Raw genomic sequence first — 14,066 nt, 5'->3', positions numbered from 1 at the left:
GGTAATTAGTCGGTATATAAATTCATAACAATACAAAACATCCTAGCTCAACAATAATATAAATATCACTCGAATCTAACAAAGAAGTGGTCAACTTTTTATTGATCGTAATAGCTAAACGACCTTAAGGTCTGCCAGTTGTAATCTAGGGGACAAAGGTCTTTTCATTCTGGAGGTACAACAGTGAAAAGGAGGCAAGGTTGGGAAATTGCATGAGGATGACGGAATCTTGGTGGGGGTCTTTTCGTGAAAATGCGTTCTGTAGGAGGGGCTGTTGTTGCATTTTGAGAAAAACGGAGGCACAACATACCTCTCCTGTACATTTTCAGTTTTTTAAATTCAATTTTTCATAAATGACTATGAATTTTTATGACATTAAATTTGTCTTAAGATACTTAGGAAAAAACCCTAAACGTTAATTTTTAGCTTCGAAAAATTTTAGTTTTAGCTTTGAAAAATTTCTGTGAACGTACAAAGTGTAACTCCGTAGATATCCACTGAGAATCAATCTCCTCGTTTCCCCATTACATGTTCAGTTGACTTGTTGGCCATTGGTTTTTAATCCAAATTCTTAGACCATTTTTCAAGCGATAATCATGCGCTAAAATAAGACCAAAAGGATTCTCACTTCAATGGAATTAATTTCAACACATAGGTACCACTATATCACCTACTTTTTATCTATGATGCTATATTTGTCAACCACCGTGGCGGAGCCTGCACGGTGGGTGTCTGCAGTGACGGTGCACCGTCACTGCACCATTGGGCCACGGTGCACCGGCAGACCATTGGGCCATGGCAGACCACGGTGGGTGTCTGCATTGGGCCACCGTGACGGTGGCCCAATACAACATCAAAATTGTCCTGCGATAGTTATGAATTATCGGAACTGTCCTAAGTTTCGTTTTCAGCCTTGAAAATTGTAAAATTTTTCTAAGACAACATTTAAGTTGACTTAGAACGAATTTTTATGACATAAAAGTTATCTTAGTCGCAAATTTAAGATTTTATGGTATTGTTATTTTTTTTTAGTTTTTACTACATTTTAAGGTAAAACCCCTTTTCTGATTTATTTTCAGTATCTTTTAGCACTTTTTTGTACATTTCGAGTTGAAAGTTTTTCAAATTTTATATTTTCTGAAGCTCATCCGGTTTTTGTGTCACTGCCTATAAACAGTTGCGAAAACATTTTTCAAAAGCAACACAAAGCTATCGTCGCGACATTAATTGGCGCAGCGTCAAAACTAGACACCACAGCCTATATAGACACGTGGTCACAATAGAAATTTTTTTTTTCACTCCCGGAATAGAGCCAAGATCTTTCCACGCTGATTGGCTGTTTTCTCGGCCTATTGTGTTGGCCTAATGGCCTACAATTGTGGAGCAGACGTTTTTGAACTGTTTTAAACTGTTTGACGTTTTGAACTGGACTTTATTAAGTATTTCGGAAGGTCATCTCATGGGTTGGGAAAAGGAAAACTAGGCGACATAGAATTCATTTAATCACTTAGAAAGGACGGGGCATGTGGAGTGAATTAGAAATCTTTCAAGTTTTGCTTACGCTGCGAAAGTCTTACTTAAAGAATTCTAGTTGCCGACTTTATAATTAAAAAGTACAAAGTGCATTTTTTGTTGTACATCTCGAGTTAAAATTTTTTTAAATTTTAATTTTTATATTTTTTGAAGTTCATTCGGTTTTTGTGTCATCCCCCCCCCCCTCTCATATTTAACTTGAATCTCAAACATATGATGTTAGTATTATCATGCTTTTAGCAAGACAATTCATACTTTCGCTATATCTTTCGATGTAATGTTTTATATTTTTTTTACATCATATTAATGATTATAATTTGTTCCTAGGTTGTTTCTGTTGAGGACATTGCGAATAATTTTCCATTTACAGTATTTTTTGCTAACGCTCCACAGCCGTTGTTTAAAGGAAAAATCTATGATGAAGATATGGATATTGCCGAAGGCTGTTTCAGGTAACCCCCTTCGTATTTTCTAATATTTATTAAGACCTGATCTTCTACAAGAATCAGTTTGTGTAAGATATTTTGTATTAACACCCGATTGCTTGGTCATGTCCTTATAACCGTATCACACTGCCATAGTTACAGTGTTAGGGATCAGAATCAATTTAGGGGACCGATCTAGTTTTTTTATACATAATGTGATACCCGCTGTGTGAAGTAGGATTCCTGAGGGTGTGCGTAACTTGCTAGAGATGCCAATCTTCGTTGGCTACTGAGAAACCACTGCCTGAGATGCTATTACTTATGCTGCTCTTAATTTACCTATCTAATGTTTTTAGGTCATCTGTCGACCTAAAAACCCCAAAGTAGTTTGGGGTGTATATATTTTGTTTAATTTTATGAATCTGTGCTTCATCTTTAAACATCGTTGTAGTGTTACATATTAACGTATATATATTGAAAACACGTCTCCATGAAAAAAGAAAATGACGGAGCACTACGAAAAAAAAGTAAAATAGTGCTATACTTTCTAGAACGAAAGACCATAAATCTAAAAAAATATAAAAAGAGACGAAGAATAAGAAGAACACAGGCAATTGTAACAAAAGTAAGGAAGAAGAGCGAAGAAGAGCATAACTGAAAGTGTTACTGATGTAGAAGCAGTGGTTTCCAAGCATGGTTTAATGTCTTTTGGTTGTGTCTTCCGGATTACTATATTCGTGAAAACTACTATCGAGTTGAGCTCAAATTAAATCCTGCTGTGGCTGCTTTTACACGATTATTTATAGAGTAGCAATTTTGATAGTCTCTAGTGACCAGACGTATGCTTGATTCTCTGTAATAGGGAGTACATAATTCTGGACCCTCTCGATTGGGACGCCATTTAATGTGATCGGAGTTTCATCTAGCCCAGAGGTACGCATTGATTTTGTTTTTGATTGGCTGATCTTTAGTCTGGTAGCAAGGGATCTAGAAGTAATGTCGTCTATCATGAGCTGTGCTTCTGTTACAGACTCAGCCAAGATATCAACATCATCGGCGTAATCAAGGTCTGTTATTGATACTGTTCGACTGATTGCCACACCTTTGTATTTGTCAAGGGTCTTCATGATCTGGTCGATGACAAAGTTAAATAAAATGGGCGATAGGGCACAACCCTGTAGCACTCTTTCGTCAATTGATAGTCCTTTAGAGATTTCTCCATCTGCTCTTACAAATGTCATCGCTCCCTCGTAATAAGTCTTAATTAAACGGACAATTTTTTCCGGCACTCCATCATCCCTTATTGCATCCCAGATAGCGTTTCTCTTCACCGAGTCAAATGCCGTTACAAAGTCGATATATATATATATATATATATATATATATATATATATATATATATATATATATATATATATATATATATATATATATATATATATATATATATACATTATATATATATATATATATATATATATATATATATATATATATATATATATACATATATATATATATATATATATATATATATATATATATATATATATATATATATATATATATATATATATATATATATATATATATATATATTGTTAAGTTTTATGAATCCGTGTTTCACCTATAAACGTCATTGCTGTGTTTTATGGTATCAATATTATTCTATATTCGCAGGTCTATCTTCGATAGACTTTTTTTTTTCAAAGCTCATTAGGTTAGTCCACTTTGGGAAAATACCTACTAGCAGTACCACGAGTCGCCTGAATCGCCCCGAATCGCCTACTTGTACTTATAAATGTAGTGTTTATGTTTCTGTAGATGATAGATATGCAATCAGGGAACCTACTTGTACCTACTTCAAGGTGAAGGTACAAAAAAAGTATTTTCCAGAACGGGGGTTTTTTCCTGATGATAATACCGAAAAATTTATCTTTTAAATATATTTTTAAGAATTGAAGTTTTATAATGATTTCCGTTTTGCGACAAAGGAGACGCATCGATGGTCTCTATCTTACCCTGTCTTATTTACCAATTCTCCGTTTGAATAATTTCCTACAGTTATTTTTGAAATGTGAATTGGAGATTAATGTTACAATGGCAAGGGCTTATTACAATGAAAATCAAACACTATTATGTAAGCCCAGGATCTTTACTTATTACAGGTGCATACCGGGGCACCAATTTACGGAATTGTTGGGGGAAGGATAAGAAGGTACTAAAAAGATATGGGAATCCTTACCTTAACGCTGGGCTGGGACCCCTTTTATCCGAAGGGCGTGGGTTCGATTCCTGTCGTGGCCAGTTATTTGATTTGGGACAGGGATCGGTGGCTTGACTCTGTAAGCTCAGCCAGAGTCAACCCACCTCTAAAAATGGGTACTTGGAGAAATCTGGGGAAGGAAGAAGGAAGGGTGTGTGAAAGAACAGGATGACTGGCCCCCAACCTCCTATTGTACTTATCGGCTGATGGACCTCGAAACGTAGATCAGCAATGTCGGTTTGGACCTTAAGGGTTTAGTGCCGTTTTACTCACGTACTTACTTATATAGAAAAAAAAATCACACAGCTTGAAGAACTTAGGAAGTTATAACTGTAATATCACTTAAAAACTCACCATCATCAAAAGATTATAGCGGATCATGGAAAAAGAAAAACAACTCGCACCAGATTATTAATTAGTAGTCGAATAAAAGCCAGTGAAGAAATCTTCTCAATAGGTTCATTTAACCATCCAACTTATATGGATTCTACACCACGCTTTCCATGGACCTATGAGACCAAATTTATTGAGTCGAAAATTCCTCTGACCTCTAGGCGAGAAAAGTGTAAATTTAGTATATTTTTATGTATATTTTCATATACTTAGCATGCTTAATAGTAAAAGTTTGTGGGAAACTGAAAAGAGGTCATTCAGTCGCAAATTAGATGTCATATTGGCCCTGTCAAGGGTTACGATCTATTGGAACGCAGGCAGCCATAGACCAAGACACATTTTTTCCATGGTTTTTCTCTACTTCGCCCTCTTTCCTTTGATTTCCTCAAAATTATTCTGTAGTCGTCGATTTTCAGGAGGGCCATTGCCGCTCCTGAAATCGCTAGTTATTCTTAGTTAATGTTATCGTTAGTTATAGTAAGTTATCATTAGTTATTTCGTAAAAAGACAGTTTTCGCAACTTAGAAATTAGATCCGGAATCGCTTTCCATGTATTTCCTTTGGTAAAGACGGATTGGAATAACTTCCTTGGGAATTATGTCATATTTTAGGTGCATTGGCTCCCTAGAGCTTAATGGCTATCCGTTTCCATATATTTTGTTACTTGGTCATTTCCCTATTAAATGATTTCTTTCTCTTCTTCTTAACGATAGCTTGCTTGGTTTTACTGATCATTTCTGCACGCATTATGCCAAGATATTTTATCTCAGATACTTCTATGACTGCATTATTTCCAAGGGTGACAGAATCACTGTTTGGTACATTAAAGGTTAAAAATTCACGCTTATCAGTGTTACAAAAATTTTATAGATAAATACACTCGAGTTAATACAGGCTATCTTAGAGAGAGAGAGAGAGAGAGAGAGAGAGAGAGAGAGAGAGAGAGAGAGAGAGAGAGCTAGAGAGAGAGAGAGAGAGAGAGAGAGAGAGAGAGAGAGAGAGAGAGAAGAGAGAGAGAGAGAGAGAGAGAGAGAGAGAGAGAGAGAGAGAGAGAGAGAGGAGAGAGAGAGAGAGAGAGAGAGAGAGAGAGAGAGAGAGAGAGAGAGAGAGAGAGAGAGAGAGAGAGAGAGAGAGTGAGAGAGAGAGAGAGAGAGAGAGAGAGAGAGAGAGAGAGAGAGAGAGAGAGAGAGAGAGAGAGAGAGAGAGAGAGAGAGAGAGAGAGAGAGAGAGAGAGAGAGAGAGAGAGAGAGAGAGAGAGAGAGAGAGAGAGAGAGAGAGAGAGAGAGAGAGAGAGAGAGAGAGAGACAGAGAGACAGAGAGAGACAGAGATCGGTATATTTAAAAACTATCGTAGCATAGCTAAATTCAGTTTTTTCACAAAAATCATACATTTAAACAAAAATCACACACTACAACTCAGCATTAAAAAACTGATGTGAAGAAAGGCACAAATGAGTTGGCGTATCGATTGGTTGTACTTTAGGGGGAACAAGTTTATTTTGTAACCGAGTTCGGCTATTGGAGGGGCTGGTTCGGGTAGTAGTGATCGGTGGCTCTTATTGGCTAATCTGCCTTCGATTTATAAATCTGCCTTCGATCTACTGAGCAGAAGAATATCATCACCATACGCCAGATAAGACAGGTTGGTGCCACGAAGTTGAAGAAAGGGCAAGATGTAGCCTTAAAGCTTAGTAATTGCTTGTTTCAAAATCTGAGGACAAAGAGGGCTGACTTGCCTCATGCCTCTTGTGATTTGTGCCGTACCTGATGTTATACTTTTCCATTTAGCAGTAACTTTCAATTTTTATTGAGAGTTTCCACCGTGTTTACACTTCCACTACTGTCCGGCAAAGTGTTCATTGGTTACATGTGGTTGTCTTTATCAAACGATTTTTATTTGTATATTGTTCATCTTAGTTTTATGTATACATTCATAATATTTAAAAGCACTGCACTCTTGAATGATGCTTTAAACTTATGTTTGAATGTGGAATTAGTTTGGTGTGATAAACATGCGTCAATCTTGATAAAATTAGCATATTTTATTTCGTTAATTCTGTGCGTTAACGTTTGCTATTTTAGGTATTCTAGATTGTTACTTTTAATGTATTTAATTTAGCTAGTTTAGTTTATTAATTTTGTAATCGTCCAACAGATTTTTTTTTTACAATCCTCCTTTTAATAAGACTCCTCCCACTCTCCCTTAGATTAATTTCTGAAAAATATTGAAGTATGAATTCGAAACATCGATGTTTAATATAATAGAAACAATAAGATGTTTAAATGCCTGCTTAGAAACAAGCTACCGTTAAGCTGAGTAGGTAAAACGGTAAACCTCATGAAAAACCCACTTCTTACAAACCTACGTCTCTACTCCCTGCATTCAGGAAAGTTATGGAAAAGATCATTCAAAGATTATCATAAATTTTGAAATTAAAAGTTCAGCGTCTAATTTTTGCTACTTACAGGCACATTCAGAAAATATTCACACAACTTGAAGAATTCAGAGCCTTTGAAATGCTTAGAAGTGGTTTAGATCGAACACGCTATCTTTTGGTAAAAGAAGCAAAAATCATTGCTATGACTTGCACTCACGCTGCATTGAAAAGAAAAGAGCTTGTTGAACTTGGTAAGTTTCAGTTGTGCTTTTATTAACGCATGCAAGATGAGAGGGGAGGGGTCATGATTTCAAAGATTTCTTTTTTTGTAATTTCTTATATTTTGCTTCTGTTGTTTTTTTTTGTTTTTTTTTTAAGTCATGTCTACTCTTAAAAACTAAGTGTAGTGTAGACATGTAAACGGTAAACACGTAAAAGTTTCAGTTATGCTTTTATTAGCGCATGCTAGATGCGAGGGGGGAGGGGATTACGACTTCAAGGATTTCTTTTTTATAATTCCTTATATTTTGCTTCTTTTTTTTAAGTCATGTCTACTCTTAAAAACCAAATTTCGATTACACGTATTAGTACGTGAAAAAACGTGTACGAATACGCATAAAACAAAGTAGATGTGTAAAAAAATATGTAATTTTACATATTTTATCATTGAAAATTATGTCTCACCAAACAAAAGGATAATGTTTAGTTCGAAGACCTTATCTTTTGGTAAAAGAAGCGAAAATCGTTGCTTGATTTTGGATCACAAATTCTCGGAATTTTGCGTATTTTATCATTGAAAATTATGTCTCACCAAACAAAAGGATAATGTTTAGTTCGAAGACCTATCTTTTGTAAAGAAGCGAAAATCGTTGCTTGATTTTGGATCACAAATTCTCGGAATTTTGCGTATTTTATCATTGAAAATTATGTCTCACCAAACAAAAGGATAATGTTTAGTTCGAAGACCTTATCTTTTGGTAAAAGAAGCGAAAATCGTCGCTTGATTTTGGATCACAAATTCTCGGAATTTTGCGTATTTTATCATTGAAAATTATGTCTCACCAAACAAAAGGATAATGTTTAGTTCGAAGACCTTATCTTTTGGTAAAAGAAGCGAAAATCGTTGCTTGATTTTGGATCACAAATTCTCGGAATTTTGCGTATTTTATCATTGAAAATTATGTCTCACCAAACAAAAGGATAATGTTTAGTTTGAAGACCTTATCTTTTGGTAAAAGAAGCGAAAATCGTTGCTTGATTTTGGATCACAAATTCTCGGAATTTTGCGTATTTTATCATTGAAAATTATGTCTCACCAAACAAAAGGATAATGTTTAGTTCGAAGACCTTATCTTTTGGTAAAGAACCGAAAGTCGTTGCTTGATTTTGGATAACAAATTCTCGGAATTTTGCGTATTTTATAATTGAAAATTATGTCTCACCAAACAAAAGGATAATGTTTAGTTTGAAGACCTTATCTTTGGTAAAAGAAGCGAAAATCGTTGCTTGATTTTGGATCACAAATTCTCGGAATTTTGCGTATTTTATCATTGAAAATTATGTCTCACCAAACAAAAGGATAATGTTTAGTTCGAAGACCTTATCTTTTGGTAAAAGAAGCGAAATCGTTGCTTGATTTTGGATCACAAATTCTCGGAATTTTGCGTATTTTATCTTTGAAAATTGTGTCTCACCAAACAAAAGGATAATGTTTAGTTCGAAGACCTTATCTTTTGGTAAAAGAAGCGAAAATCGTTGCTTGATTTTGGATCACAAATTCTCGGAATTTTGCGTATTTTATCATTGAAAATTATGTCTCACCAATTAAAAGGATTTTGCTTTGTTAAAACAGAATTCGTTATTTAATTTCCTAGAAATATTTTTTACAAATATATATGATAATGCCTCTCCCTGAAAATGCTCCTAAATTTTCCTAAATTGGTGCCCCTGCGTTTTTGCCAGATTTCTAGTACTTCCTTCAGATTATTTTTCGAAGGAACGGGAGATTTTCCTGGTGATTTCAATTACACCGATTTCAACTTTTCAGTTTCAATTGCACTGCATAATTGAAAGTGTCCTGGGATAACTTTAGTATCTCAAGGTGTTGCGGGAGGGGGGTCATGGTCCCGGTATTCTGTAATTATAATAGAATAAGTTACTGAAAAAGTTCTCTTTAACAAACTCTTTAGAAATATTTTTATCTCATAAAAAGTGGCTATAAATCAAAGACCTCGCAGTAAAGTCTTACAAGTCATTTATTATAATCTATTTTAGTTTTCATTGGTAAATTAAAACTTATAATAAATTTTAATTTGAATAGATATGTTTAACTTTGTGATATGCCTAACAAATCAAGTTGGTACCCCCCCCCCCCTGGAAATCCTCCTAAATTTCATGAACTGTGCCTCTGCATTTTGGCCGGATTTCCAGGGATTCCTTGGGACTATTTCTTATAAAGGGACTGGAGATATTACTGGTATAATTGAACCTTGATTTCAATTGCACCAATTTAAATTTTTCAGTTTCATTTAATTTTATTTTTCACAGATTAATTCAGATCTATAATAAAATTGACTTTGATAGAATAATTTGAAGAACCTCTTTAATATTATTTTTTTAAGAAGTTACGGCTTCTTTTTTAAGAAGTTGCAATGGTATATATATATATATATATATAAATATATATATATATATATATATATATATATATATATATATATATACATGTAACTTGTGTAATAAATAAGATAAATCATAGGAAATATCGTATTTACCTTGAGACATCCGAGGGGGGGGGGATCAGTGTCCCGAAAATTGTCATAAAAAGAGTTATTTATCTTAGTTAATGTGGAAGGGAAATCCCCAAAGGTTAGCCCAATGGTACTTCTGAAAAAAGTATTTATAAATTGCAATCCAAGGATTTCTGCTTTTCTAGTCCAATTTCTTGATTAGGAGTATGTCTTTTTGTTCAGTTATTGGACTCGGTTGGTTCAGTCAGTCTATTAGGTTAAATTTTTGATTGTTTTATTTAATATCTCTGAAAGCCACCAAAACTACATAGCTATTTGCTCAGGTTCTCCAAGCCGTCGTATATCCATAGATTATGGCTGGGATTTTTTTCTTTAGTTTATTATTGGTATGGATTTTTTTTTGCGTATCGTTTATTATTAATTTGAAACGTCTCTTTCTTGACACAATTAAACTAAAAAAAAAATTAATAAAAATGCCATTAATGATAATTATTTTAGTCTATAGCCTTTTAGGATATAGGCTATAATTTATTTTAGCCTATTTCCTTTGTTCTAATAATACTTTGGAGAAAACGCAAATTAAAACAAAAGAAAATAAGACACTATAGGGCCCTCCTTCTGGCAGAAGTGACTCATCCTCCTTAATTAAATAAATATATTTAAGCAAATTTACTTTAATAAAATATTTGTCTGTGCAGTGAGAGATTAAATCAGAATACTGTATGCTTACCAAAGATGAAGAAATTAGTAAATAAATAATCAGAATAATAACAAGAACCTGAACTTCACTATATAGTGAATTTTGAAAAAGAGAAAAAAAATATATTAGACTTTCTTCCCGAAAAGTTTCTTTAAATTTACGTTTAACAAACATAGTTTTAACTTTCGTCTCAAATCCTGGTAGATAAGTCCCTACCCGGGCCCTTGTTATATCAACCTAGAAATAAAACCGAACGGTAAGCGTGCATGGCATGGAAGAGAACTGTTGTATCCTTGTGAATGAACGTACCTCTTCTATCGTACGTGTTCATGAATGTATAATGAACGTACGTGTTCATGGCACGACTGAATGCAGCATTTTCGTTAGGTCCTTAGAGTGTCCAGAAGTTGCATATGACGTGTAATAAACTGTTATTTGTGAAGAAGTTATTGCAATTTTAATCAAGTAAAGTGGGGCTGTAAATTTTGGAACTCTCGGTGTAAGGTTATCAAAGTTATCCAGGAATTGGATTTTATTGTTATTTGTTATAAATTTGCATGAATATTGAATTTTAAAGATACTAAAGCGATACTTCACCTGCTAAAATATGGCTTGAAAGGTGGATCTCTGGGTAAAGTCTTTTAAAATATTTGCTACAGACTATCAGCTACTTAACAAGCCCCTCCTTCCCTTCCTAAACAAATTATAAAATATGTTGTTTTGTGTGTAATTATTGCTGGATTTTTTTTAAAATGGAATTAAAAAAAATAATTCAGACTTGTTTAAGCCTGATTATATTTTTTCGTCTGAAATAAGTTATGTAAGCAAGCTCTATCAAATGATTTAACATTCATATTTTTTTTCCTCTTTATATTGTACGTCAGTTCCAAAACACATAATTGCTGTAAAAGAAAAATGAAAATTATTAAGCCAAAATCCGAGTGAGTGATGTGTTCTGACTTAATCTTGGGAATTAGGAAACGAAAGGGCGCAGAAAAACTAGAGGTATTACAGTCAAGAAAGTGACTGCTTATTTCTATAATCTTTTAACCAGATTTTTTTGCTGACCTCTTTTTTTATTAAACTTTTTTCCATGTTTTTAGGTTTCAAATATGACAATATTTTGATGGAAGAAGCAGCACAAATTTTGGAAATTGAAACATTTATTCCTCTTCTTCTCCAAAATCCAGAAGATGGTTACAACCGATTGAAACGATGGATAATGATTGGGGATCATCATCAGTTACCACCTGTTATCAAAAATATGGCATTCCAGAAATTTTCTAATATGGAGCAATCATTGTTTACCCGTTTTGTTAAACTGGGTGTCCCAACTGTTGACTTGGATGCTCAAGGAAGAGCTAGGGCAAGGTATGTATGAATGAGGATGTGACAGTTATAATCCAAAAGGCGTTACGTGATATTAAAATAAAAAAATTAAATAAAAATGAATCAGATTCATCCCCTTAGCCCCATACCTTATCCTCCACTAGAAAACTTTTTTTTTGAAATTAATCCCTCATAAGAACACTCTTTCGTATTGACAACTTTTTCATATATATAATTTTCCGAGGGAAGTTTACCTGTAAGATTTTTTACATGGATTCATAAAAAACTTGTATTTCGGTTATAATAAGTTGAGGTGGAACAAGGTGTCTTGAAACGGGGGGGGGGGAATTTGATCTGACGACACAAAATTTTTAGTTGTCTACGCGATAGTGTTGACCAAGGCCGTATCCAGGGAGGTATTATCCAGGACTTGTTCGGGGGAGAAGATGTATAAGTATTCAAAGTTTGTTTGTATGAACTTTGTGTAACATTTTTACGAGTCTGACCAAAATTTTGAGGAAGAAGGGGTCAAACTCGGTAACCTACCCCCTGGACACAGCCTTGATGAAGGATGATGCGACTGTTGCAATTCAAAAGGCATTACTTGGCATTAAGGAACAATAATTTAAATTTGTTATGACATTAAAAAAAAATCAGATTCATACCCTTAGCCCATAAGCTGGCGCGTACGCAGTGGGGGATGCGGGATGCTTCGGGCCCGTCCTTCCCCTCCCCCTGAAATTGCATGATTTACCCCTCATGATTTTCTGATACTTCTCACAGAATAAGGGATTTGAAGGATTTGTCCTCCCTCTGAAGCGAATTCCTGTGTACGTACCTGCCCCTAAGTTAATCCTGTTAGATGAATTTTACAGATTAACATTTAGGCATCTGTTTTGGGGCTTTACCAAAAAAATTGTATTTTAACACAAATTTAATTCTTATTGGTTTAATTTAATAATGTTGTTTTCATATTTATTATATACATATATTACCGACTTGTACTATTATATTATTTATATTGTATTTTTATGTTATTATTTATAATTATATAATCAGTATTATTAGAAATATTAAATATTCAATGTTGTTAGCATAGAAATACATTTCTTGATGCAATTGTAGTAACATCCTATATTTGGCTATATTTAATTATATTGACATAATTGATTAATTACATTTTTTATGATTTTATTTAATTATATTTGAAAATGAGCATATCATAACTTTACTATGTCCGAAAACTAATGCAAGGCTCTATAACTTATGTAAAAACATTGTTTTAAATCAAAATTTTTGTGAAAAAGCTTTTTGGGATCCTTTTGACCGAGTGGGCTGTTTCGCCAGCTTAAAAAAAAATTCATTTGATTTTAAAAGATAACAATTTTTCTAAGAAAAATCGTCTTATATTTGAATTTAAGCTGAAGCTAAAGAAAAATAAAGCGTATCAGAATTTTATTTGCGTTTTGGAGAAAAAATGGTGCTTTCAGGTTCAAATATTCAAGTTTTCTAGTAATTAGTGCTTTTTTTCAATATTTCTTCGACAAAAGTAAATTTGAAACAAAAATAGGTTGCAAGTTTAGAAAAAGTGAAAATCTTTTCCTTTGGCTGCTTTTGCGTGTGGCTCTTTCTTTGTACGCTATATATGAAATAAGATTTATTGCAAAAAGCCTGCGGGCCATAGCAACAGAGAATACAGGCTACAAACAAAGCTCAGGAACAAATTACAATTTTAGATAATGATAAAAAAAAGACAAAAAAGAAACACGCCAAGTTTCAACATATTAACCAACAATCATAATAAAATTCAAAACCTGAAACCGTAGCAAGCTGTCCACTCTAACATGACTCCCTATGTTTAATCCCTAAACGAAGAAACTAAACGAAGAAACTAAATCCCTAAACGAAGAAACTAAATCCCTAAACGAAACACAACTGTTTAATAGCACATGCGTTCCTCTCTGCCATCCGCTCAATTAACCAGCATTTGCTCGCAAACACTCGTCCAAAACATTCATTCCGCAACTCAGACAGCTCTTCACACTTGGATACAAAAAGAAATAAGTTTTCATTCACACATCCACACATAGGGCAAAAATAGGGGCCAGTCCCCAGCCTAAACTTTCTCAAAAAATTTCCTTCTCTCGCCTAAATCCAAACTATCCCCTCTTACCAACAACAAGTTCCTCAAATCTTCATTATTCAGCCCAAATTTAAAATAAACCTCCTCCCCTCAACAGTCTTTAGCTTGGGAGTAAAACCTCAAAGACATAGATTGGTCCTCATGAGCTG

General features: G+C 34.0%; 1 protein-coding gene across 1 annotated transcript in view; it reads left to right on the top strand.

Annotated features, from left to right (window-relative positions):
* Window positions 1-14,066, top strand: part of LOC136039515 (RNA helicase aquarius-like) — a gene marked incomplete in the record, with an annotated part of 134,775 nt that overhangs the window by 107,663 nt on the left and 13,046 nt on the right. Inside the window, 3 exon segments of the mRNA XM_065723311.1 lie at window positions 1,861-1,985; window positions 7,086-7,246; window positions 11,549-11,816. Of these exon segments, the coding sequence (XP_065579383.1) occupies window positions 1,861-1,985; window positions 7,086-7,246; window positions 11,549-11,816 (554 nt within the window).

This window comes from Artemia franciscana, chromosome 19, assembly GCF_032884065.1.
Source record: "Artemia franciscana chromosome 19, ASM3288406v1, whole genome shotgun sequence".
In the NCBI taxonomy this organism is placed as follows: Eukaryota; Metazoa; Arthropoda; class Branchiopoda; order Anostraca; family Artemiidae; genus Artemia; species Artemia franciscana.
This window is presented reverse-complemented; position numbering and strand designations above follow the sequence as displayed.